The sequence below is a fragment of the Telopea speciosissima genome, chromosome 1 (assembly GCF_018873765.1).
Source record: "Telopea speciosissima isolate NSW1024214 ecotype Mountain lineage chromosome 1, Tspe_v1, whole genome shotgun sequence".
Lineage (NCBI taxonomy): Eukaryota > Viridiplantae > Streptophyta > Magnoliopsida > Proteales > Proteaceae > Telopea > Telopea speciosissima.
In genome coordinates, this window is record NC_057916.1 from 22,123,371 (window position 1) to 22,150,145 (window position 26,775).

A 26,775-nucleotide genomic window follows, 5' to 3' on the forward strand; every position below is an offset into this window, starting at 1 on the left:
TATGAGTTTCATTTATTTTTGGCCAATACATTAAATTCAAGGGAGAATGTTCTCTGTGCCGCAGCGCAGGCTGCGCCCAGGCACATGAGCCTATCACTCAGGGAGGCAGGATGGTCATTATACCCACACCCATGTGCCTGGGCACAGTCTGCGCTACGGCACAGAGAAAAGCACCCTTAAATTCAATTATCAATTCTATATTTTTACCGGACTTACATAATGCACAAAGATAAATTAATAAAGAAGATTAAAAAAATATAGAAAATTTAAAGAGTAATTGAGGTAAAAATAAATTCAGGTAGAAGAAGTGTAATTCATAGATACAGAAGGAGAAAGAAAGAAACACAAGAAGCATTAACCGAGTAGAAGCATAAAAGCAAAGACTGAAGGAAGGAAGGCGTGAAGTATCCACGTACTGTACTGCTAGATTTCAGTTCTTGGCGAAAAGACCTCCAAAGCCTCCAAATCCACCGTTCTTCTTCTTAGGAGGAACTGCAACGGAATTCCCACGGCTTGTGGTTCCACCACTCTTCTCCTCAACCTTCTTGAGGATAGGGTCAGTCTCATAAAACTGGTCTTCCTTCGTTAGATTTCCAATGATCCAATCCATTGGCCCTTTCTCCTCTCTGCTTCCACCGGAGCTCTTTGTCTCCGTCGCCGCAAAAACTCTTCCTGTTATTGCCGGACCAAAACCAATTGTGAATGAAGCCATATCTCCCCTCTCTGTATTTCTTTCCTCTCTCCCTTACTTTTCTCTTATGAGAATGCAATAAGAGTACTGCGATCTGTTTCAGATAATATATCCTTCTTGTTTTACTTAAACGAATATGAACCGTTGGATAGGAGACGAGATTGAGATCACAGATAATGTGGAATGCCTATTGCACGAGTTCTCCACAAGCCACAAGTGTCTTATCCGGCCTGCTTCTCTTTTTTCTTAATTTTTTTTTTCCATCATATAAAATACTGGGTATATATCAAAGAAAGGAGATGAGAACCTCATCTATTATTGGCCAAAAATTTGAAACGTGGCAGTATTATATCCTTTTCTTGTTAGTGCTTGTTCTTCCATGGGAGCAGTAATCATTTTTACGAGGAGAGATTTAATTTGGTCGAGAAATTTAACCAGAGGGACAAAAATTAATAAAGGATTCATTGTGATAGGGAAATAGTATTCTCACATCTTCTTCCATGTGATAATTTCATCTTGATAATCACTTTTTATTTTTAATCCATATATTGGGTTCACCTTAGGAATAGGTTGTGGTTTCATGGATTAGCATTACATATCAAATTTAGGGCCGTATCTTTATCATATTTTCCATAACTTTTGATGTAATAATTATACCCTTAAATTTTCAATAGTAACCTAAGTTGAGTTTTTCTTTTTGGACTTGGTTTACTATATTCGTTAAGAAAAGAGTCTCTTAAACAAGCACTTAGATTTACCAAATGGCAAGTTAGATGGAACTGAAATTTTGTGAATTGGAAAACCTCAGGTTCCTACACAAGTGTTGAATTTCAGACCAATCTCAGCTTTTTAACTGATAAAAAAAAAAATATTTCAAAAATTTGGGAATACGAAGAAGGTGCATAGGTCTACAATGGGTGCATGTATGGGGTGCAAGTTTGACCTTCTTGGCCCGAGCCCACCCTGAGCCCGAATAGGGCTTGGACTGAGATTCCGTGGCCCTGAGGGCAGGTCAGGGTTGGGAATTCTGACCCTGAATTAGGGTCGAGCCGAGCCAAGATTGAGGCCTTAGGCTGAGCCCTGCCCAGCCTAGCTCGATCCTGTCATCTTCTTTGTGTTTTTTTTTCTTCTTTCTTCTCTCTTTTTCTTCTTCTTTCTTCTTTCTCTTTTTTCTTCTTCACCCCAGCCAGGCCCAACCCCTACATCACCCTTCTCCCTTAGCCTGGCTCAACCCCTACATCTCCCTTCCCCCTTCCCATGGTCGGGCCAATTAGGGTCAGCCTGGCCCGACCTTGAGGACGGGTCAAGGTTGGATTTTTTTTATTGCCCTTAGTTAGGACCGGGCCAGGCCTGAGCCCAGTAAAAGGGACTCAGGATTGGGTTGGGGTTTTAAAAAGCCCAACCCAACCCAACCGTGTTGCAACCCTAGGTGCATGAATATACATCGGATGGTATGACATCAGATGAGAGGGTAACCGAATGTATTTGAAGTTGGAATTTGATAGTGTTCTATTAGAACCATTCCTTAGATGTCCAATGGTCTGATTTGTTACATTATTATTTTACATGAAAATTCTAGTGTGGATGTTAATCAGAATCTTTCCTTAACAATTATGTGGAAAAACTATTTGCTTCTTTTTTTAAAAGAAAAAGAACCTTGAAGGTAGCGTGGCCTTTAAGCCCAATTACAGAGGGACGTGAAATGTCCGTCTCATCCCATGAAAGGTAGAAATCTCATCCTTATTGATGCTTCCAAGCACATTCTCATTGGCCCTGCACTAACGCAGGAGCATGTTGCCTTTGAGGGAACCCTATCATTTGTTCTTATTAATAATTGTTAGAGTTATATCAAGGGAGTTTTAGGGGCTTGACACACCCTCACCAAGAAGTAGAATAACACGCCCACAAGGAAATATATATGTGGACCCAAATGTCCTCTACTCAACTGTAAAGTTTGAGCACAATTCGAGTTTAGCAAGTGGTAAAATATGGTATTTTAAAAATCTATAGTGGTGTACATCAATATACATGGAGAATATGAGAATACATTGAATCTTGGTCTAAAATTTGACATACATGTCAAAGCCACAACATTTCTAGATCATCCACCAATAAAACTTTTCAATCCACCCATTCACATGGCAAAATGCACAGACACGTTGACATACTTCCAGGAGTGGGCATGTTGGAATATTTTGTCTATATATTTTAAGAGAAAAGGCTGAGTATACTTGCGGTATACCGTAAGCTAGCATCATATGTGTATCTCTCTCTTCCTCCCTTTGAGCTGTAGGCGCGCATTTGCAGCTAACATGTACCTGCAAGTGAATGTACTTACAGACCAACCATTCTCTAGATTGCTCTATCAGGGGAGTTGGCTTCCATCGTATTTAGTACAAAATGATGATATCACCCTTGATGTTGCCTTTGTTTGGTAAGGGTGTCAAATTAGAACCGGAATTAGATCAAATAAATTGAACCAAACCAAATAAAATTTGGTTCCAATTTATTTTTGGAATGTAGGAGCTAGGCTAATTCAATTCTAGTTACAACATAGGAACTGTTGGTATGAATCGAAACCGAACTGAATTGAGATACTAATATATCATAATACTAATATATTAATAAATTATAGGAAGAAAAAATGCTTCCTAGGCACGTGTGGTGTGATGCCTCTGCGCCCAAACATAGGGACTGATGAAATGATCGTCATGCCCTCATGAAAAGGCAAAATTTTCTAAGGGCATGACGGTCATTTTGTTCGTCCCTATATCTTGGCACAGGGGCAATGTATGTACCTAGGTAGCGTACTGTCACGGCCCGCCCAACAAAGGCCCACGGGCCTAACTTGCAAGCCCATGGACTTAGACATTGGGCTAAGACCTAGTCCATGGCCTAGAACTCTCTACACTAGAAGAGAATCTAGATATGTTCTAGAACCTCTAGAAACAAAGATGGTCAAGGAAGTTTCTAGAGAAGCTTCAGAAAAGCTTTGTAAATATCTAAGGAAGGAGGACAATTCTAGAGTTCTCCAAAAGAGCTAGAATCCTCCACAAAGGAGGTGGGAAAATTCTAGTTCCTTAGGCTAGAAAGTTCTCCACCATTGGATGGAGAACACTTGTACAAATCCTAACCATACATTGTAAGTTGAGGTGCCTATAAATAGAGGTGGCCTCATTTGGCTAAGGCACAACCAATCAACCAACCAACCACCCAATCAAGCAAGCAAGCTATCAAGTCTTGTACTAAAAGCTTTCAAGCAATTCAAGTGCATTCTTTCAAAGTCTCTCTAGTGTTCTCTAAGTTCTCTTCCCAAGTCCCTTGCTAGAGTTGGTGAAAGGTGACTTAGTGCTAGAGTGAGTGCTAAGTGCTGTGCGTTGCTTAGTAAGATCTAGGGCCGTGACAAGTGTGGTATCGAGCTTCGATTCGAGGAAAGATACTTGTAGATTCGACATCATGGCTAACGAATCGGAAGTGCTAGACATGATGGTGAGTGAGCAAGCCCGTGGGAGGGAGGCCATTCCCACCAAGGAGAGGCGAAGAGGCAAGGACAAGTCGTGGACGTTAGTGGAGCTATGGAGCTACGCCTAGCTCGGGTGGAGCTAGCAACGGCCGAGGTGAAGGAGCGCCTCGATGTTGTGGAGCAAAGTGGGGAGGAGCTCAAGGCCACATGATGGAGCTCAAGGAGGAGCTAGTGGGCCAAATGGGGGAGCTCAAGGAGTCCCTACAAACCACTCTCAACACCATAATGCACGCCCAACAGAAGAGTTTGCCGCCTTCAAGGCTCAAGTATGGGAAGCATTGGCCAAGATGGACGCCGCATCGATGAGGTACAAGCGGATTGGGCAATGTGTAGGAGGGCAAGCGGCTGGGGAGCCACTACCTCGCGTGAGGTACCTAGGGTGGAGGTACCAAAGCCCAAGCCATTCGATGGGAAGAGAGATGCGCGGAAGTCGACAACTTTGTGTGGCACATGGAGAGGTACTTCGAGGCGATGGCACTCAAGGATGAACCTACTAAGGTACGAACGGCTACACTCTACCTCACCGACACAAAGAACTCTATGGTGGGCGGAAGACATGAGATATTGAAAAGGTATGTGCACCATAGACACCTGGGATGAGTTTAAGAAGGAGTTAAAGAAGCAATTCTATCCCAACAATGCTACCTTCTTGGCAAGAAGGAACATCAAAAGGCTCAAGCATACCGGGTCTATTCGGGACTATGTCAAAGAGTTCACCACTCTTGCGCTCGATGTCCCGAGTATGATCGACGAGGAGTATTGTTCAACTTCATGGATGGTCTCCAAAACCGGGCTGCACAAGAGCCGCAACGCGTGGTGTGTAAGACCTGCTTGCCCATAGCAATGCGTAATCATTGATGGAGTTCCAAAGAGAAGACAGCAAGAAAGAGCAATGGGGAGAATGGTGGGGAGACCAAGGTTCATGCTCATCACCCCAAGGAAGGTAGTAGCAAACCCTCTTTAGGCAAGGAGGGTAAGCCTCGCCTTGACAAGAAGGATAAGTTCAAGCCCAAGGCCAAGTGCTTCTTGTGTGATGGGCCACATTGGGCTAGGGACCGCCCAAAGAGGAAGGCCTTAAGTGCTCTACTCAAGAGAAGAGTCAAGAAGAAGAGCCGATTCGTATGGGTTCCCTAATGCAGCTTGGTGCTATCAAGGCTAAGACGGAGGTCAAGGTCACTACTCCACGAAGGGGTTGATGTACGTGGAGGCGCAGATGAACGGAAGCCTACACGTGTCATGGTCGACACAGTGCTACCCACAACTTTGTCTCAACGGAGGAGGCAAAGAGGCTTGGACTAAAGGTCTCCAAGGAGGGAGGATGGCTTAAGGCGGTTAACTCCCAAGCTCGTCCCCATACAAGGCATAGCTCGAGGGGTCGAGATGCGGATGGGGACGTGGAGCGGAACCTTGATCTCGGTGGTGCCCATGGACGACTATCTAGTGGTGCTTGGCATGGATTTTCTTAGAAGGGTTAAGGCTATACCCATGCCATTCATCAACACGGTGTGCATCATGGAGAAAGGTGCTCCATGCATGGTCCCCACGGTGTCAAGGACTAAGGAGGGTGCCAAGCTCTTGACCGCGATTCGACTCGAGAAAGAGGGAAAGAAGCTCCAAGACTCCACTCTCGACGTATCGGTTGGAGCTAAGGAAGGCGACCTTGTAAATGCGTAGCAAGGCCTACTAAGAAGACTCTTGATGGATGTAAGGACATCGGCCATCGAGGATCCACAAACAATCACCACCTAAGGGGAAGGTGGATGTGGCCCGGTCTTGCAAAGATAAGACCAAGAAGAAGAGAAAGAGGAGGGCTAGCAAAAGAAGGCGACCGACAAGCTTCAAAGACGGGGAGTTAGTGCTCGACAAGTCCCTAAAGGAGGTATCTAAGGAGAAGGCTCGCCAACACACGCCCATACGAGGAGAGACATGGAAGACTCAAGTTGTGGCACAATGGACGTTGTTACTTCACACGGGAGGAGGCTATACAGCGCTCATGCAGCCATATACGAAGTTCTCCAAGAAGGTTGCGCGACGGGCGTCGCCAACTTGGGCGGGGAGAGTGTCACGGCCCGCCCAACAAAGGCCCACGGGCCTAACTTGCAAGCCCATGGACTTAGACATTGGGCTAAGACCTAGTCCATGGCCTAGAACTCTCTACACTAGAAGAGAATCTAGATATGTTCTAGAGCCTCTAGAAACAAAGATGGTCAAGGAAGTTTCTAGAGAAGCTTCTAGAAAAGCTTTGTAAATATCTAAGGAAGGAGGACAATTCTAGAGTTCTCCAAAGAGCTAGAATCCTCCACAAAGGAGGTGGGAAAATTCTAGTTCCTTAGGCTAGAAAGTTCTCCACCATTGGATGGAGAACACTTGTACAAATCCTAACCATACATTGTAAGTTGAGGTGCTATAAATAGAGGTGGCCTCATTTGGCAAGGCACAACCAATCAACCAACCAACCACCCAATCAGCAAGCAAGCTATCAAGTCTTGTCTAAAAGCTTTCAAGCAATTCAAGTGCATTCTTTCAAAGTCTCTCTAGTGTTCTCTAAGTTATCTTCCAAGTCCCTTGCTAGAGTTGGTGAAAGGTGACTTAGTGCTAGAGTGAGTGCTAAGTGCGTAGGCGTTGCTTAGTAAGATCTAGGGCCGTGATAGACGTTCTCTTTCCCTCAATTATAATACAAATATATTATAGTATATATTACTAATATTAATATTAGATTTTATAATACTACCACAATATATGAACCAAGTATTGATACCGCATGGTATAAGAACCGAATAAAACCCAGAAGCAAATCGAAAAAGAACTGAATAGCATAACCAAATAAGAAACGAAACTGAACCAAACCAAACAAATTCGATTTTAGTATCGATTCCCAAAACCAATTTGATTCTCTATTGGATTTCGAAACTGAACCAAAACAGTTCATACCCTTTAGTGTTTAGCTCATGGGCGCTCTCCTTCGATAAAGCTACCCTTGGAAGATAGTGGAATCATATTGTCAACCGTGGACTATGGTGGCAGGAGGAGCACAGACTCCCATGGAATGGGACTCGGCCCCTATCAATCTAGGCAGCAGTGCTGCATGTGCAACACTGAAGATGAGGCGATGCGCATTTATCACCTTATCCCTGTCCAAACACTTTGCCCGAGCAGCGATAAGACGGTCAATGCACCCGCCTCATCTCTGACGTTGCACATGGTTGCAGCTGCCCGGATTGACAGGAGCCGAGTCCCATGGAATGGCCAGATTGTATTTGTTTTATTATTTAATGCGTCTCCTGCGGAACCATATTCTTCAAAATCCAACAGAGTGAACACGGAGAACAAAAACAACACTCTACGAGTGCGCAGCGCAGAGGAGAATGTCGAAGCAATTAAGACTTCTCCGCTCCCACTGACTCGTTCGAGATCGAGATCTAGAGCGACGTGTTGAACAGAAATCCCAATAAACAGACTTCAGGAGCAAAAAGAGGAAAGTACAGTAAATTTTTCCCTTTTGATGAAATTTTTGTAGTAGCTAGCTAGTTGTTTCTTATTGACAGTAGCTAGAGGGACTGCTATGACTATATGAATTGTTATACAAAGCTCAAACGAAGATCTAGATGTTGATGATCAATCTCTTTCTCCATTGCGCACGAAGAAAATGTCGTGATCTCACTGCGTTCGCTTCTCAGTAATCTTAGCTTCTGTGACTCTGATTCTTCGTATGAGTTCAATGGAAACAGCTGCAGCGTTTCAACCACTCTTTCTGGCTCTGAAACTTGTTCTACCTCTCCACCATCTGCGGAACAAATAACAAACGAGAATATAATATAGAACATTGGAAGGATTAAAGCTTCATTCTCCATGATGAATGTCAAAAAAAAAAAAAAATGAAAGTGAGAGGAAAGAAAATTAAAAACTTGTCTGATCCTCATGCACTTATGGTTCTTCACTTACGTTTTTCAGTGAAAACCTTGTCTGCACCGTAGAATAGCTCACTCTCTTCAACAGAAACTCTTCTTCGTTTCTGCCTCTCTCTGGCTTTATGATTCTGGAACCAGTAGAAGACGTTCTTACTTTCGATCTTACCATAAAAGCTCAGTTGAGACAATATCTTTTGAATCTGGTCAGTGGTTGGAGTCCGTAGTCCAGATCTGAACAGATCAGACAGAACTTGGACCTGTTCTGCAGTCGGATTCCAACGTCCACACTTTGTTCCTCCTGCTCCTGTTTTAATACAAAAACCTGACATTCCTTCGGCCCTATCTGAGCTTCTTAGCCTTTCCAACGCTTCTCTTTTCTGATCTTCTGAACTCAAAAGTTGATTCTCTGGAATCCTCGTATTTATATAATACTCCAAATTAGGATTTGTTCTCTTTTGTTTAATTGATTCAGTAATCAAACACCAACAGCAGAATCGAATTTTTGTTTATTTAAGATTGCTTTCAGTTTAGGGGAAAAGAGATGAGATGGAACTCTGAGGATTTGATGTTCTCGCCTGGTTTTTTGTGCATAGAAAGAAAGAAAGAGAGCAGGGGAAGGAGACACAACACAAAAGCGGCCACCGTTCAACGTTTTGGTCGGCGAACAAACACGCAGTAAGATTGTTTCTTACCAATTCTTACCCCTTTATTAGCTTCTTAAAAATATGAATTACTGTATAATTATGCATTTTATTATCTAATTTGTCACACACGGATTCCCTAGCTCCCTGTTGTTGAGATGAGATTCTGGCCGGGTTTAATCAATTTAGACCGAGGCTTGGATTTGGGCAGTGAAGATGCTTACGATCGACCCATAACTGGCCAAAACTTTCACTTGCCAGTACTACTGAGCTTCTAATAAATGACCGATTGTGATGGAAATCAATTCTTTTCCCCTTTTCCAAGCAGAGGTTCAGATAATGGTAGACATTAATCTACCGAAAACGTATTTTAAGAGGACAAATGGGTTCACTAACTTAAGACAAACCCACCAGATTACGTACTCGAGGAGACACCACGCGAAGAAGAGACGAACAGAAAAACGGAAACAAAGCTGCTTTTTCTTATGTTCCTTCTCATAGAAAACATAGCTTAGCATTGGTCTTGGTGATCATTGCGATATATTAATAACGTTGATTAAGATTTGTTTATTATTATTGTTTGGAGTTAATAGGTTGGTTGGTCCTAACTCGTTAGATTGACTGTTATCGTCTCCGGTTCCTTGACCGGTGCAATTCCCTAATTCCTCTCCAAGAAGGGGTGGGATCCACCCAGGGCATCTCACCGAACACTCTGCCCGGGTGGGGTCCACCCTCCTCTTATGAAAGACACTAGGGAACCGCATCAATTAGGGAACCGCATAAGGAAAAAATTCCTCCTTATACTATGGTCGTCTCTGATCCTTCCACTTTGTGTTCCAATACTGTTTGTATTTCCTACGGCAGGGTATTAGATTAGTATTGAAGGAAAATTAATATCTAACTTATAATATGAAGAAAACCATAAACTATATGATAAAATTAAGCCCGAAAAATCCGTTTTGCATGCTTCTACCATTCCCAAGGCTTATTCTCTCCAAAATCAGCACGAGCTTGTCTTTTAGCACTTAGTTTTATTATGTCTCAAATCTCTAGTCTCAATTAAGCACCAACTTGTACAGTAGTTGTGTGCTTCTTTAGTCTTCACTCCCAAACAATTTAAAGAAACTGTGTGCGGTACTGTTGTTACTATTATTACTAAATATTAGTAATTCGAATAGAACTGATTGGAGGGTGCAGCGGCAGAAAAACTGTCAAAGGTGGTGGATCTTGGGTCAACGGATGACCTACAAAATATAAGGGAAAGGTTGCCTAAGGTAGTTCTGTGACAGTAGTCAAGAATAACAGAGCGAATTCATACAACACAAAGTTTGATCCATATGTGTTCGAGTGGGGACCTTATTTATAGTGCGGTACCTTATGATTTGAGGTTGTGATTAGAGTTTTTCCCAAGTTAATAGTTTCTTTTTGGGAGACGGGATAACTATGGGGAGTCCTGCTATGGTAAGTTTCTATTTTCAATGTGGCTTTGTGGAGAATTCTTTTTCTTTTATTAAAGTTACTAGGGAGATTCCCTTGCTATGCTATTGTAGGGATCCAATCCAGCTATTGTAAATCTTCTCGAACTGTTGAGGCAAGGTGATGCCGTTTCCTACTCCGAGCATCGGATGCTAATAGCAAGTGCTGGATTTGGGGTTGGTTTCTGGTTGGGAAGCTATGATCTGGCATGGGGTTCCAACTCATCAATTCTCTTCACGATATATATTGTGGTCACCCGCAGATTGGCAAATTTTTCTCCTCTTAGGTTCTTGCTTGGTTAGGTTTGTAGGTTCCTCTCATAAGGAAGGTGGAAATGACGACCTCACCCCACCCAGGCATTGTGTTCGGATAGGGAGTGAGGTTGTCATTTCCGATCCCATATGAGAGGAACCTACAAACCTGATCGGGCAGAAAACCTGAGAGGAGTTAGATGCCCGATTGGCAGGTTTATTTTACCGTATCAGAGGAGGGCAACGATTTATATATATCTGACCAGATTTAATTGGATTAGTAAAGACTGAATTGTTGTTGTGTACTCACTCACGAGTCCACCATTGTGGATAGGTTCAAAGACAGAACGCCAGAACTGGAAAGATATAGATAAACCAGGAGATTATATATACTACTGTAGTCTATAAAGAAGTAATATTAGGGAACAAAAGAAGATAAAATTGAAGTTTTAAAGTTGAAACGGTGAGTGAAAGGTGACTGGTGAGGATTGGGTGGAGTTCCGGATCTTTATCCCCTCAATTTATCTGCCCTTTCATTTCCTCAATTCCATCTAATAGGAGGGGTAGAAATGACAATCCTATCCCTTGCCCGAGTGGGATCCACCTCCCTCTATTAGAAGAAATTGAGGAAATTGACGGGCAGGCAAATTGAGGTGATAATTTTCCGTGGAAGTTCCATCTGCCGGGCTTTACTGTCCTTTCCATTTCCCTTTTAATTTAGGTCAAATGTTCTTTGTGCCGGGGGCGCAGGCTGCGCCTAAACACATTGGGTGGGTGAAATGACCAACCTACCCCCATGTGTCTGGACGTAAACTGCGCTATGGCACAGAGAACATCAGCCCTTTAATTCAATAGAATTTTCTATGCTGATCATCCAAATCTCCACCGTGCACATCGACAAAGCAGACATTTTTACCTTTCATTGGGGGTGTGATGGTCATTTTGCCCAGTGTCTAGGCACAACGAGCACACTAGCCCACAAAATTTTTTCCCTTTATTTTAGGCCAGATTTGGTATGATTTCTATTTCAATTTCGGATTGATTTGATGAAATAATCAACAAATAGAGTTTTAATCAAAAAATTGAAAATTTTTCGCTATATCAATATGACATATTTCAAGAATAAAAAAAAATCCATTTGATAGTTCAATTTCTGAGAATAGACTCTTTGGGAAGGGTGGTGGTGGTGATGGTGGTGATGGGAGTGTCATGGAAGTGGTGGTGTTGGCGATGACCATGTCGAGGTGGTGTATTATTTTTAAAAGATTATTACTACTTTGCAGGAGAAGAAGGGTGACATTTTATTTTTAACATGAAATTACTACTTTGACCATCAAATTATCCATGTGCTCATATTAAGAACAAGTGTGAAATCAAATGAAATAGCAAATTCTGAAACAGCTCCCCAACTATTTCAGAATATTACTATTCCACTTGATTTCTATTTCCCTGAAATAAAATGTAAAAATCAAACCAAACAATTTCCGAAATAAAAATCAACATAACTTTCTATGCTGGTCAGCATCCATACACAGGCTGCGACCTACGAATCGGTGTGCGCTGAAGGTAAGGAGGCATACGAAATTTGGTTTACTATATTAAACAACGATTCATATCAGGATTGCTAGTCACTACTTTTTTTTTTTTTTTTGGGTAGAATAAACAAGAGAAAACCTGTCCAATACAGGCCGATCCATGCCAATCAGTATCACTATTTTATCGGTTTTGTTTGTGGCTGATCCCCGATCTGAGACCAGGTACTTAAACCATGGTTTATAGGAAAATTAAGGATACGCATGAAGAGAACGCATATTCTTTTAACACAAGGGAATAAGTAGCAGGCTAAAAGTTACATAATCGGGATTGAGCTTGCACCTGTACTGAGGACATGGCTTCATAGTGGCAACTTTTATCAGGCTAGCCTCCAACTTTATCCTCAATGATCAACATATAGCTGCTACGGTGTGTTCAATTTGACAATTTTTTAAAATATTTTTTGAAGGAATATTGAAAAGTTACAAGTTTTCGTAATTAAAAACATTAGATGTGACACTGACAATAGATGCGCCTGGCAAAAATTTGAGAAATGTTCTTGAACATCCTCTTTAGGAAGGAATACAATAAAATTGGAAAGATACTCTCTTTAACCTTACAACAAAAAAATTTGTCACCTCACAAATTTGTTCTACAATGGGATCAGTACATTTTTGTAAAAATCTCCCCAATACGACTACGCAAAAGATTACAAAATCAAAAGGAAATGAAAATGCCCGCATTCCTAGTAATTGGACAAAGATAAACAATGTCTTTAACAAAGACACTGGATAAAAAGGGGTCAAACCTACTTCCTTTCACTGATGGTGTAGTGAATCAAGTTACAGGATCTGAGCAGCCGTGTTCAACTTCTCTGCTAGGCTAAGCTGTGTCCTTGTGAGGCTTGACAGGTAAAGCAATAGCAAATCGTCCTAAATTGACAAGATAAGATGAAAAGTGAGCAAGCCAAAATGTGAATATATTTAAAAATGGATTTAATTTAAAAAAGAATATCATAGATCAGGCAACCAATTTTATCATACCTGTAAACTGTCATTTACAAGTTTATCAAAACCTGCTGGTGACATTTTTGGAATAGAAGCTACAGTATCTGATATGAATCTCCCAATGTTGTTATCCGGAGGAACACGACCTTCCTGAGAAACAAAAACTTGTTCATAAATTGGTTATGGAATTCCCAGCACAAAGCAGCGACAACATAAATCCAGAGAGATCAGAATCATTCTCTCACCACAACATTGTCTACGTATTTATAGACATCGTCTATGAGAGCAAGCAGCCGCTCCATTGAGGCTTCCATACCTTCCAAATCACTGGGCATCTTCTCTACCATTGTTGTCTTTAAAATGTCGACTGCACATGAAACAAGTCCTTTGATATTCTCTCTCAAAATTGAATTTGCATTGTAAACCACAAGATCAGGTTTTTATCTTCTTCAGCTAAATAGAATTAAGCTTATTTTATTATCATTTTTTTAGCAGTTCAAACAGTATAGAAAGAGAGAAAGAAGGAAAACAAAACAAAAATTCAGCCAAACCTCTACTATTTGTCATAAGTCTTCTTTAAAATGTCCAATTGTATCTTAACCCAGGAATACACCGAAAGCTTCCCTCCAACTATAACTTGGAAAGAAAACAAGACATGCCCCTACTTATATTATGATAACCTCCACAAATCCTGGAGTATGAAAGGAAATATTTCTATCAATCATAACTCAGAAACTCAAGCATCTGAACACAAGCAAAATAAGCTGGTTCAATCTATAATAAGTTGGACTCAAGATGATCAATCTCATGCATGGGAAATCCCAAGTAAACATTATGAACAGACAGCATAAAATCTTTGTTTCAATTAAATTACAATGTCTAAGTTTATCAAATTAATGACTTACAAGAGGTCTAATGGCCAACCCAAAGAATTTGGTCACGTCACTAGGTTTTTTGCCAGGCCAACTCAGATTGGGCTCTCAGTCAATCATAAATGAGGTTTCCAGTACTCTTAGGAGATAAAGGATCCAAAATGAGCTTATAGCACCATTAGGCGACTAACCATCAAATCACAATGTTGAGGCTTATCCATTTCGTTTTTTTTTTTTTTGGGGTAGTAAATCAGAGATTAGATTAAAGATGACAATCACATGTCTGTACTTTCATAAAAAAATGACATGTCTGTGTGTGTGTGTGTGAGGTGTGAGAGAGAGAGAGAGAGAGGGTAGAGACCTCTAAAGTCTAAACAGTTAAATATATCGGTATAGGGGCATCAATGTAAACCGTCTACAATATACAATTTAATTTCTAAGATCTGTTTCATCAACAATCCATTGATCAGACGCTGGTACCTAGTCCTACATCAGTATATAAAATCATTCAGTATTTCAGAAATGTTTGTTTGAAGTCCAATTTATATATATAACCTTCATTTCTTAATTCAACTCAATCTCAATACACTCATTGCAAATGATACCTAACTTTGCATCAGCATAGATCCTTCCGTTTCTCAGAAACATCTGATCCAAGTCAACTGAACATTTAGACCCAAACTTTATCGGCTTGAAGACCTGCTGCTCCAATCCATCTGACCTTTCAATAGAGTAAATCCCCATACTGAATCTCCTCTTTTTTGTTTTCTTTTCTCCTTGTTGCAAGTAGGGGGGAACCAGATAACACCTAAATATTTCTCCCAAGTGTGTGTAGACCATTTCAATTAGGTGATCATGATCAATCAAGTAGTAGCTGTCAAACCCTAATCTTACTCCAAGTTATTTCTCTAAACCCAAAAGTACAAAAACTACAACACCTTTCAATTTCTCATAAATAAAATTGATAATATATCTCAGAAAAGGTAAAATTGCCACCTCACAACCCAAACAAATAAGCTTGTATAGTTTGGCATGTAATTCAGCCATGTGGCAGGAGGACATGGCAATTTCCACCATCGGACAGTAAGGGCAATGTCTAAATTGAGCATGTGTCAAATTCCAGACTCATATTCAGTCAAATACACTCCCATGTGGCCATGTATGTCCACGCTATTTATTTTCAAACATCCATGTACTGGCATGCAACCTCCCATAGTCCTCACATAGACCTGAGTTTTCAAAGCTATATTTTGCAACTTGGCCAACTCTAATTGGGCTGAAACTTGACATGTAGGCACAGGACCTTAGTTCTATCTGTCAACAAAAAATATAGGCCCCATTTGATAAGCCATGTGGCAGATTCTTTTGTCAGACCAGATATATACTTCAGAATAAAGAAGATTACATTTTTTTTCCTCTCAAAACTTCAAATTTTTTGAGTTTCACAGAATAAACTATATCACCAAATTTAGTTAGTGAACATGCAAACAGATATCATGTTATTCAGCCATTGGCAAGGGCACTAGAGGAATTAAATGATCACCTTTAATCACAAGACACTTACTATTATATTGTTATCATTGTTGTTACAATTACTATTGTAGTCGTCGTTTAAAGGTTAACAACGATCTGTTTGGTCATTGGTGGACTTATTCAAAATAATTTACAGTATTTAATTTAGATTTCAATGCAATAGTAGGCTAGAACATGATTCATATCTGGTGAGGGTATGAGAAAGAAAGTTTGCATTCTATTTTAGCAAAGTGTCAACAACCGTTAAAAAAATTTAAGACCACCTTGCTGGTACAATATAAATGGTGCTGATGTTTAACCAAGCTTCTAAACTTTCTATGTGATCATAAAGTGTAAGTTTGCAGGCATACTATTAATGGTAGGATGTCCCTAAATTTGATCAAGGATGCAAAGACAGACCAGTAAAGGTAGATGGTCTTTGTACAAAAATTGTCTTCATTCGTTCACTCATTTAATTTAATTCAGAAATATTAACTGAAAATGTGCAAGAATCCCACTACATAGCCAAACCCATTGATCAGACAATGAGAGCTAGGTGACTTTAGTTCTAAACCTAGAAGACATGAGAAACCAGGGAGTAGAGTAAAATACGTACATCCAACCCGCTCGGCTTCAACCATCCTCAGATCCAAAGGAATTTCTTGAAATTGTGCAGCAAGTTGTCGATCTCCAAGAAACAAGTTGAGAGAAACAAAAGCTTTGATACTGGCCTCCCCATTCTTGAACCCCGTATCAACAGTCAAATGAAGTGGATTTGGTATTTCTCTCGAATAGAAGTCATGGATCAAAGCACTACCCCCTGACACACCAAACCCGGTTGAATACCTGCAAATACATTAAAAGCAGCACAATGATATATGATGTTTGACAATTGGATTTTTTTTTAAATTATCGATCACGATGCTTTATTAGTTATTACCATTAAACATTATATTAACCTTGGAACATGTAGGAAAAAAGACAACCAAACTTGTTACGGACTACAGAATCAGGGACTAATTTTTCTCCAAATCATAACACTTGACTAAAGTCAAATGCAAAACTACTGAGTTTAAGTTATTCCAGTGGGTATGAACAAATTATAATAACATTAGTATGGTTACCATGGTGAATATGACATGGGATAATCTTATATGGCATACAATTTTTCAACCAAAAAGCCCCATCTGAAAAACATCTCATGGAACTTAAGCCTGCATGTAACAAATGAGGCATGCATTATTCAATATGAACCTACAGTTCATGGACTTTATCAGAGACTTCTGGGAGAATAAATGCTAAACAACTTCCAAAATCGTCTTTATGAGCTTATTCTAATATAAAAAATACTGGTGGAAATAAAATTTTGGCTGTGCAAAAGCAATCTGATCTTTAACAAAGTCAGGATAATCCAATTGGCCCAAATTTCTCTCTAGAAGATTTTTTGGTTGGACCACAAATTATGAATGAAAATACACCTTATACGAGGATAAGCATCTATTCACTAACCAAAAGGGCAAAGCTGTATGGTGACAAAGCTATTTTGCGACAAATGGTGCAACAAGCAGAGAGACCCTGTTTAAATTGATAAGCTAATTGGGGCAGTTTTAACTGTCATAGCAGTATCAGATCATGGCAACTTCCAAAGGATGTGCCTCCAAGAACTGGTCAATCACATCTTTTTCCTCGACTAATATGCAGTGGTGTCATTGTCATTGAAAAAAAAAATGGGTTGAAAAAGAAGATATTAAATAATACATATATCAAAGAAGCCAATGCCAAGGATTCACACCAGCCAACTCATATAGACCAATAATGAAATGAAATGATTAATGAGACCAAGGAAATTACCATCCAACAATGACTTCCTTCGGATTCACCTTTTGGTGAGACAGCAGCATATTATGATGATAATCAATATCCAGTGCAACCTGTAAGCATTTCAACATAAATTAATAGGAGTGCTTGTGGAAACCAATTGTTGGTATATTTCGGTTTTGACCAGGGACGAAATCCCAGTCGAAACCAAAATCTTGAACCTTGGAGGTAAAAGTTAAGGATGTATCAGCAGAACCTAAAAATCATAATTTTCTATTACAAATAACAACTTCATTAATTAAAAAGGAAAGGAAAAAAAAAAAGTTTCGATGCAAAATGGAGAAACATGTCGTAGTATACGCCCCTAAATACTTAAGAGATCCGCCTCCTTATCCAACTCATTGTAGCAGGTCTCTTCCTCCAACAGAATGAGATATTCCACAATACAGAGACATCCCAAGCCTAACAAGGTTCGTGCATCTCCATAGGCATCTTTATGAGGAGAACCACCACTTAACGGCCAAAGCCAATCACCCTCCATGATCAAGTGAGGTCATCTACAGACAGGAAAGTTCTATCAAAAGTCAAAGGCCTCAACTCAATCGAAATTAAATCCATAATAGTAGGCAGGGCCTGATGCAGTAGGATAGAGAAAGGTTGCAGCAGAACATCAAAATACCAATAAAAACCAAATTAGAAACAAGGGCAGAATTAGAAGGTTAGGGTTTCCAGCCAAACCAGCAAAGTGATAGTCACCCAACTTGGATCGAGTGTAGATGATGTTAAGGGGATGCTTGACTCCAAATTTGGTTCAGTTCTGATGACCTGATGTGGAGATAACAGTGAAACACTAAAATAGAAGGTTAAGAGAAACCCTCCAAATAGTGCGGGATTTGAGCTCCTGTGGAGATCGAGTGAAGGAGTGGAGAAAACCCTATGCTGAAAGTCTCAGCTAATTGTACTGGTTGATTTGTGAGATATGAGATATTTCCCAAATTAGAAGGTGATGGCCTACAGGCCTAACCAGCTGACTGAACCCTCTCAAACTGAGGTCGAGGTGAGGAGGTTGTGAGGAGGTTGTGTGCTCCAAAAATCAACCAAAACTGATGGTTACTTGTAGAGATATGATCTCCACTAGTCACAACACCAAATCTGGAGTTGCAGACGCAGCAGCAGCAAAGTGATTTGATCCTCTTTACTGAAGAACAGCAGCAGCAGTAGCACTCCGATGGTCTTCTCAATGGTTGGAGCAGTCTCAATGTCACAGCAACACTCAGGAATCGATGGTGGGACAGAGAAGATGGAGACGATAGAAATTAGAAGGTTGGGGGATAGATGGATTTGGCTCTCCCAGCCAGGCTACTTCAGCCCTACAAGTCATACATACTTGAGAAACAATCATACTTGCAGCAAGCAAATTTTCATTCAATCTATGTAAATCGTGGGGAGGCTTCTAAAGCCTTTACAATATATAGAGGGCCATACTTGCAACTCAAGTAACAAAGAAATAGAAACTTAACAAAAAATAGAAACTTAAGCCACTTTCTAAATCTGAAAATAGAAACTAAACTAAGCTAAGGTTGCTTAATAGACAACCACAAAATATCTAAGAGAATAATTCTAAAAATAGAAACTACACTAAACTCCTAATTCCCCACACATATACAAAATTGACCCTTCTAAAAAGTCTTCACATGATCTGGTCTTGGGCTCCACAGGATCTTCTAATAATATTCCACCAAGGCAAAATAAGGGGCTGTGACACTGTTCAAGTGAACAGTGTCTTGGCCTCTTTTTCTTCATGTTTTTATCCTACATCAGTTATATTATAAGTTGGGTGTTTTATGTTTTTGGGTTTCATTAAAATGGGCCTAATATATAAGCCAAAGTGGGGATAAAGTTAGTACAAGAGATTACTAGTTAAGTGTTTGAGTTGGATCAGAATACTAAATAGCTAGAGTTCTATTTTGAGTTTATTTACTTTATTAAGTGTGTGAAATTGTGAATGTGATTAAGAGTCCTTCCTTTTATGAGTTACATTAGGAATTTTAGAAGGTCTTTATATATGTAATACACCCCCCAAATCAATGGGAGATGATTTGACTAAAGAATATAGTTTTTTTTGTAGAGTCCGGGTTATTTTGAGCAGCGCATACAGGTTAGGTTCCCAAATCTGATATTTATTTCTCTCTTATTCCTCTCAAATAGATCGATCTCATCTCTATTCCCTCCCCTTCCATCTATCGGATTTCTTCCCTTAACAACACAATTGCTGCCTTTATCTCATATCTAATCACAAATTTGATCATTGGGCCTGTTTACATCCAAGATCCATAATCTGGGTTTTCATGTTGCATTAGGCCCGGAAGCAGTAATGGAATAAGAAAGGGGAGGACCAGCTGTTTCAACTCATTGTCTCAAGTTGAATTGAAGACATCTGCTGTACTTGCCATCTAGGGTAGTCATCCCATATGCTCCAAATGCCCTAACATTATATATCATTGCACGTGCTTGCCTCTTATACCAAAAAGCAGAGCCAAAAGCATAAGTAAAGGACATCACCAGAAAATGTCGAACCTACCCCAAAGAGGCAAGGGAATGGACCTAAACTACCCTAACAATACACCTAAACTACCCTAACAATACCATTGTAGATGAAAGGATTGTTGAGTAACTGTTGTAGGATAGACAGTGATATTATATGATTCAATGGAGATTTGGATTATATTCAAATGATGAGATAAGAGATGACAGCGTTTTAAAAGGCATTCATATGCAAAGATCAACAGGTTACAATAGGTTGGGTATGGCAGCTGACTGATGGACAGTGTGCAGGTCGAGCATCACTCTTGCGGTGAGTACATCTGACTCAATAGAAAGATAAGACCTCAAAAATCTTCAATAGAATCATATCTGAGTTTAAAGCTAAATAATGCTTCTAAAATGAACCTTTTGGAAAAGAGAGCAAAACAATTCGGCATGCAGATCAATTTACTATGTTCAAAATTTCAAATTAAACTAAATCAGTTCAAGCATCCTCATCTCTTCCACAGATATAAAGATTTAAGGAAGCAAGTGTCCAACTTTGCAATACAAACCAAAACTACTTATCTCCTATTAAATTCTAATCCAAGAGAACCTAATTAAACAACTGGCTCACTAGCTAATCTACCAAATAACAATCTCCACTCCAGTGAAAGATGAATCCTCTTTAATATAGATTCAAATCATCTTAAATAATATTTTGATAACCTCCGTGAAATAATTGAGATCTACTTGAGACTCTTAAAGAACCTAATGGAACAACTATCAATTAGGCTAATAGAATATGCTACTTAGGCATGGGCCAATTACAGTCATGAAGAGGCACAACAATTGGCCAATAATGTGGACCACTAAGAGGCCCCTGTTTTGGTCTAAAACCAAGCACAATCAGGGGCAGATAAAGGATGCCATTTAGATCTACCATATCCATTAATTTTTATTTTTATTTTGCAGTCGCACATTGCATCACCAACTCCATCAATATGGCACAACAAATGAACCTGAGGGAAGATGGTCCAACTCTTCTTTTGCAGCTTACCACAAATATCCACCCTTTCTTAATCAACTTCCCAGAAAAAGGCCTCAAACTTTCTCAAAGGGGAGTAAAGTTCACCAAAGATTTATCTACGGTAGGTTGTGGGAGAAAAACACCCCACACAGAGGCTACAGCTCAAATTAGTTACTCATCCACAAAATGTATATCCTGCTCAAATTCCAAGATAAAAATCTCTAGGATAGCAAGGTTTGCGATGTTCAATGCCCATATCTCTCACATCCCCCCCCCCCCCAACAATAAAGTTCCAAACCAAACAACTAAGGAAAACCAAGATACAGTCAAGCGACAGACCAACCTTTGGTCCTCAGGAGAGAAGAAGGAGAGCACAAGATCCTCAGACAAAATGTGGTTTCTCCCCGGAAACCGATCAACCCAGAGCTTAATTCTATCTCTTCCCCACCCCCCTCCAAACATATTTTATGATCAAGAAATTATGGAAATCAACCTACGAACAATCTTCCAAAGGGCAAACAAGAGTAACAAAATTAACCACAGAAAAACCTCAACCATTCTCCAAAACAAATTGCTAACTAACAACTGTGCACCTAACAAAGGCCCATCTCCCAAGGAAATCTCAATCACTATTCAGCCAGCAGCACTTCAGTCTTCTATTGGATGTTCACCAGAACAAAGCAACACTAAAAGTTAGCCAACCAACTCCAATTTGACCAAGCGTCCTTTCCTCCGCCTCCAGGCTCCCACAAGGACTCACTTCACAGTTTTTTAACTTCTAACAGATCTAACCAGGCACCTTAAACAATACTAGAAGTCTCCTCATGGTGGATTTCTTTTTCTTTTCTACTCTACTGCGTCCTTCCACTCTTTCACTCAGCATTCCAAAAGAGGACACAATATCAACTTCCAACCCAATGGGAGCCCAAGATACTGGAAGCCAGACCACCCTTCATTCCTCTTACCATGTCAAAAATTGGAGTCAGTTCCCATACAGTCTGATTAATCCCAGATAGCCTACTTCCCAAGGAACATGCCCCTATCGATAATTGAAGAGAAAAGAGAGGAGGCGGAGGGCAAGCTACCTTACCAACTCTCCTACTGATAATTAAAAAAAAAAGATTGAGAACCGCTCACTAGGATGAAGTAGGAATTAATCGATACACCCAATGATCAATTTCCACCAAACAAACCCAACATCTCTCTGAAGCACCTAACAAAACGATCCTAGCTCACATTTTCTCTCCCTAGCTTTAATCTCAGCTGCAATGAAGATCTTATCAATTATCCGCCTATAGAATGCAAAAGTCTCTTGGTAAATATTTTTTCATACAGGAGATGACTCCAAGTCTTCCCAGTCATGAAGAAAGAGAAGTAAGCCATAAATCTTCTTTCCATGTATGAAATACAGGACAAGTCTCAGAATTATAATCACGGAGAAAATCATAGAAGTAAGTAAGGCATACATCTCCTTCCAAAATTTCCGCCATAATCAGAAATATATATCGTCCCACAAAAGAAACTTAAACGTTTAGTATGGATCAAGTAAAACCGTAACAATCAGAGGGGTATACGACATCTTTCAATAAAGAGAAACATTGTCCCAGTGCAAGGTTCTATAACACAGGAGTGAAAGAAAAAATTAGGTCAGAGGGATGAGATAGAAGCAGCAAACCTGATCAGAAGATTCGTTGTGGGGAACCGCATAAGAGTTCCGAATATCAACGGTTCCATCGGGGGAGATCGAACCAAGAAGAGTTCCTATGACTCTCTCCGCTTGATCCGGGCGTCTAACGTAGCAATCGCAGATGTTGAAGATCACTACAGGGTGAATCTTCGCGGACAAACTCATCGACGATGGAACAAACTGCAGAACAGCTCGATCCCCCGCTGCCATGTTTGCACACTGAAGCCGTAGAGATGGAGATAACAGAGAAAGGTTGACTAGGGTTTTGGTAGTCGAAGAACAATGGATAGTGGAGGATGTTTCCTACAGACTTTAGAACAGGAGATTTGGTAATTTAAGCAGCTCCCAACCCAAAACCAAAAAGGAGAGAGAGCAGCGTCGTAGTTAGGGCGAACCGAACTGCTCACCTCGGTTCAGGATGGTTCAACCGGCTCCAATCCAACGAATTAAGGTTTTGGAAAAGGTATAGCCTTAGGGGTGTCAATTTCAGGCCCACACTGGCCCGGCCCGTTTATTAAACATGTCAGGCTTGAGCCCGGACTGAAAAACAGTCAGCCGTTCCTGGTGCAAGGGTCCAAACCAACGGTCACCCAATCGAGACCGATTGACTAATAGCCCGACCCGACCCAACCCAACATTTTTAAAGCTCTTTCATAGCATGTTTACTCAGCCTGACACGTTTAAAGCTCTTTTAGAGATAAATGTGTCATTAGCCTATTTAAGGTCTGTTTAGCCCAATTAAAGATCAATGCCTAGCCTATGATGATTGATTACTTAAACGGATCGGTCAGAGTGTGAAATCCTAAAGTGGGGAAGTCCGATTAGGACTGATCGAAACCGACCTGGCCCGACCAATTGACACCCCCCTATATGGCCAAATACCAACTTTTTAGAAAGGGAAAAGCAAGGGTGAAACAAGGTTGGGTTGGGCCTAATTTTTTAAGACCCTAGCCAACTCTGAGTCCTCTTAACTCAGCCCAAGCCCAACCTGGCCTTGAGGTCGGGCTAAAATATCCCAACCCAGGCCCAACCATATTAGGTTCAACCCAACCTAGACCCAGGCCCAACCATATTAGGTTCAACCCAACCTAGACCAGCCCTGATTGACCCTAATCAGGCTCGACTACTTTAGGTTGGACATGAGTGGCCCTGATTGACCCATCCTTATATGCACCAAAAAAAAGGTAGGGGGTGGGGGGGTGGGGGGGAATAGACATCATCAACATCCATCATTTGATCTCAGCCGGGAGTTTCTCTCGGGCTTTTATATAAATAAAATTCTATCATTTTGTACATTATTTTTAAAATATTCCCCAAGGCTAAAAGTTTAAACTTAATATGTAATAATTAATATATTGTTATATAAAATCAAAGTCAGGTTGGGTTGGACTCAAACTGAGGTTTCAGCCCAAGCCCGGCCTTAGGCCTAAAAATCCCAGCTATACAACAAAAACAAATTCAGTTTTATCCCAACTTAATGGGGTCGGTTATATGGATCCAAACAAAATAAAGTAGCGACAACTAAGGTCTAAAAAGGGGGGGGGGGGGGAGGGGGAATGAAGGGATGGGAAATGAGATGTGAAATGAAAAATGGAAATTTGACAAACGAGAGGTAGAAAATAAAAAGAAAAGTGAACGATGAAAGAAAAAAGATAAAGATAAACGTAAGGAAAGAGGCACAACCCATCTAGTCAAGAGAATCTCAACTAAATGGGGTCAACTACGTGGATCATTGCCCTCCAATAGGCTCTATTCAAGGTCATACTTAGTACAAGACCTAGACTATGCATGTCCTTGCTCAAAACTTCTCCAATGGTCATTTTAGGCCTACCCGTAGCTCTCTCAACTCCTTCTAAAGGAAAGCACTCCAATCAATATGATAACAATGATATGACTAACAATAATCACATAATTAGTAAAGATCAGATCCATTGAAAAATAGGCAGTATAGGTTACTCAAGTAGCAACATTGTTAACATGTATATTGAAGATAAGGGTAGACCGAGTCCATGACCGGGCCACCAAGATTCGCTGGTGATAAGGTTTCCCTAATTATCTCCCATATCTAGGATATTCTACTAAATATGTTTCCTGATTTGATCACCAAGATTGTTGGTGATACCCTAAAATATCCTACTATACTTACCTCCTGTAATTGTGCATTCACCCTCTATATATTTGGGTGCCAATTGATGTAAAATTAATTCGATCATAATGAAATATGTGGCTGTGTAGGCCTTGGATCCGTGGATGTAGGGCTTATGGCCTGAACCACGTAAAACTTGTATTCTTCTTCTTCCTTTACTCTCTTCCATTGTTTATGTTTAATATCATAAACTTAACATGGTATCAGCTTAAAGGTTCGGTCCTCTTCGATCTTTGTCTTCAACTTGCTGTTTCTGGTTTCCGATCTTGATCGCGCTATCGTGCCTGAGGTTGTAATTGCAGCTCTCTGCCTTTGCAATCACCGCTGTCTTTATCGCATCGTTATCACCGCTGCAATTGTCTACAAATCACTCTTACCCGAATACCCCAATCAGTCCCACCACAAATCCCAATCCCAATTTCCCTTCCCTATTTAATACCATTATTCCTTTTTTAATCCCCCACCCACGTTCATTGGTTTTTATTTTTTCCTATCTTTTAGTTTGCTCAATCCATCTACCCGTTCTTCTCCTTTCCTTTTTTTTTCTTTTCACACACACACACACACACACACACACACATATATATATATATATATCTACCTTTTTTTCTCTAAAATCCCTCCCACTGAAACCGCCCATCCCTCCCAAATTGACTTTCATTTTTTTTTCTTTTTTTTCTTCCCCCCCTCCTAAATTCCCTCTAATCCAGCCTAAAATCCATCCAACATCGCAACAATCTCTCTCTCTCTCTCTCTCGGCTATCCAACCCAACTTTTGAAACGGACGTCACCTTTTTCCTTTTTTATTTCTCTTCCATTCCTTTTTTTTTTTGTTTTTTAATTTTCTTTTCCCATCTCACCTGTACCCATATTCCAGACTCATTGATGTGCTATTGTAGCACTTCTAACCATATCTTCTTCTCTTTGGTTCCCATTTGGGCCACGAAATGAAACTTATTCCTTTTATCCCTCTCTTTCTTTTTTGTTCCTGTTGTCCTTGAGTCGTGCCCTGAGTTGAGGTCCCTTATTGGGGCGTGCCTCAGGTTGAGGGCTTCATCATGGCCTCCAAACACGTTGGTTCTATGCAATACTGATGTTCCTCACCAGCTCTGTGCAATGCTGGTTCAACGCAAAACTGTCACCACCGCACCAAGCATGTTGTTGTTTCACGTTTTGAAGTTTTCCGGATCAAGCTCACTGAGGATGATCCCCAGTTTCGCTTGCGGGGGTATATTAACGTGTATAGTGAAGATAAGGGTGGACCGAGTCTATGACCGGGCCACCAAGATTCACTGGTGATAATGCTTCCCTAATTATCTCCCATATCTAGGATATTCTACCAAATATGTTTCTTGATTTGATCACCAAGATTGTTGGTGATACCCTAAAATATCCTACTATACTTACCTCCTGTAATTGTGCATTCACCCTCTATATATTTGGGTGCCAATTGATTTAAAATTAATTCGATCATAATGAAATATATGGCTGTGTAGGCCTTGGATTCGTGGACGTAGGACTTATGGCCTGAACCACGTAAAACTTGTGTTCTTCTACTTCCTTTACTCTCTTCTATTGTTTATGTTTAATATCATAACTTAACAAACATAGTTGCTGAAAAAATAGATAGTATAGGTTATAGCGAATCAAGTAGGAATAGCATGTTATTAGAGACCAGACAACATTAAGTTGTTGTAAACTAAATTAAATATGTTTTGTTGCTGAATAGCATCTTCACATATAAAATTGTTGTTGAGGACACGAATAAATAAATAATAATAATCTCCAATTGATTTCTTGAGCAGACAAGAATAATAGTCTTCAATCTCTCCTTCATGTGTAGCATTACACATGGACAAATAATGACTAATAATCAGCATTTCAACAGATGAGCATCACAAAAAATCACATAATCAAGAGCAACTGCAAATAAACTCCAATAAATAATCTTCAATCTCCTTTCATAGTAACAAATAATTTTCATGCAAGTACCAATCATTAAAAAAAATGTAAATCCCAAACTGATGTGATCGAAGGCCCACCAAAGCAATAATATGAAAAATGTATAAGATCAATGACAAATTTTTAAATTCCGATAACCAACCAACTTGTGAATCGTTGGAATAAAATCAAGTGATAATGACCTTTGATGCAATT

General features: G+C 40.1%; 3 protein-coding genes across 3 annotated transcripts; all 3 read right to left on the minus strand.

Moving 5' to 3' along the window:
- Nucleotides 1-430: 430 nt before the first annotated feature.
- Nucleotides 431-712, minus strand: LOC122668361. The gene has a single exon (XM_043864967.1). The coding sequence runs from the start codon at nt 710-712 to the stop codon at nt 431-433; it is 282 nt and encodes a 93-aa protein (XP_043720902.1).
- A 7,061-nt stretch (nt 713-7,773) lies between these two features.
- On the minus strand, nt 7,774-8,451 carry LOC122668450 (WUSCHEL-related homeobox 5-like). Its single transcript, XM_043865038.1, has 2 exons — nt 8,157-8,451; nt 7,774-7,998 (listed from the first exon to the last, which is right to left on the minus strand). The coding sequence occupies exons 1-2, from the start codon at nt 8,449-8,451 to the stop codon at nt 7,793-7,795; spliced, it is 501 nt and encodes a 166-aa protein (XP_043720973.1). The 3' UTR covers nt 7,774-7,792.
- Nucleotides 8,452-12,747: 4,296 nt separating this feature from the next.
- On the minus strand, nt 12,748-22,757 carry LOC122649165 (eukaryotic translation initiation factor 3 subunit F-like). The gene is made up of 6 exons (XM_043842542.1): nt 22,461-22,757; nt 17,266-17,345; nt 16,031-16,260; nt 13,276-13,397; nt 13,067-13,180; nt 12,748-12,955 (listed from the first exon to the last, which is right to left on the minus strand). Exons 1-6 carry the CDS (start codon nt 22,680-22,682, stop codon nt 12,866-12,868), a joined length of 858 nt encoding a protein of 285 aa, XP_043698477.1. The 5' UTR covers nt 22,683-22,757; the 3' UTR covers nt 12,748-12,865.
- Nucleotides 22,758-26,775: the final 4,018 nt, after the last annotated feature.

What these genes read in the sequence shown, in the direction of transcription:
- LOC122649165 (XM_043842542.1), bottom strand. Translation starts at nt 22,682, where the DNA reads ATGGCAGCGGGGGATCGAGCTGTTCTGCAGTTTGTTCCATCGTCGATG. An exon ending in ACAACGAATCTTCTGATCAG is followed by an intron (nt 17,346 to 22,460) that starts GTTTGCTGCTTC and finishes AAATGCTTACAG; the next exon opens with GTTGCACTGGATATTGATTA. An exon ending in AATACGTAGACAATGTTGTG is followed by an intron (nt 13,181 to 13,275) that starts GTGAGAGAATGA and finishes TTTGTTTCTCAG; the next exon opens with GAAGGTCGTGTTCCTCCGGA.
- LOC122668361 (XM_043864967.1), bottom strand. Translation starts at nt 712, where the DNA reads ATGGCTTCATTCACAATTGGTTTTGGTCCGGCAATAACAGGAAGAGTT.
- LOC122668450 (XM_043865038.1), bottom strand. Translation starts at nt 8,451, where the DNA reads ATGTCAGGTTTTTGTATTAAAACAGGAGCAGGAGGAACAAAGTGTGGA. An exon ending in CAAGGTTTTCACTGAAAAAC is followed by an intron (nt 7,999 to 8,156) that starts GTAAGTGAAGAA and finishes TTTGTTCCGCAG; the next exon opens with ATGGTGGAGAGGTAGAACAA.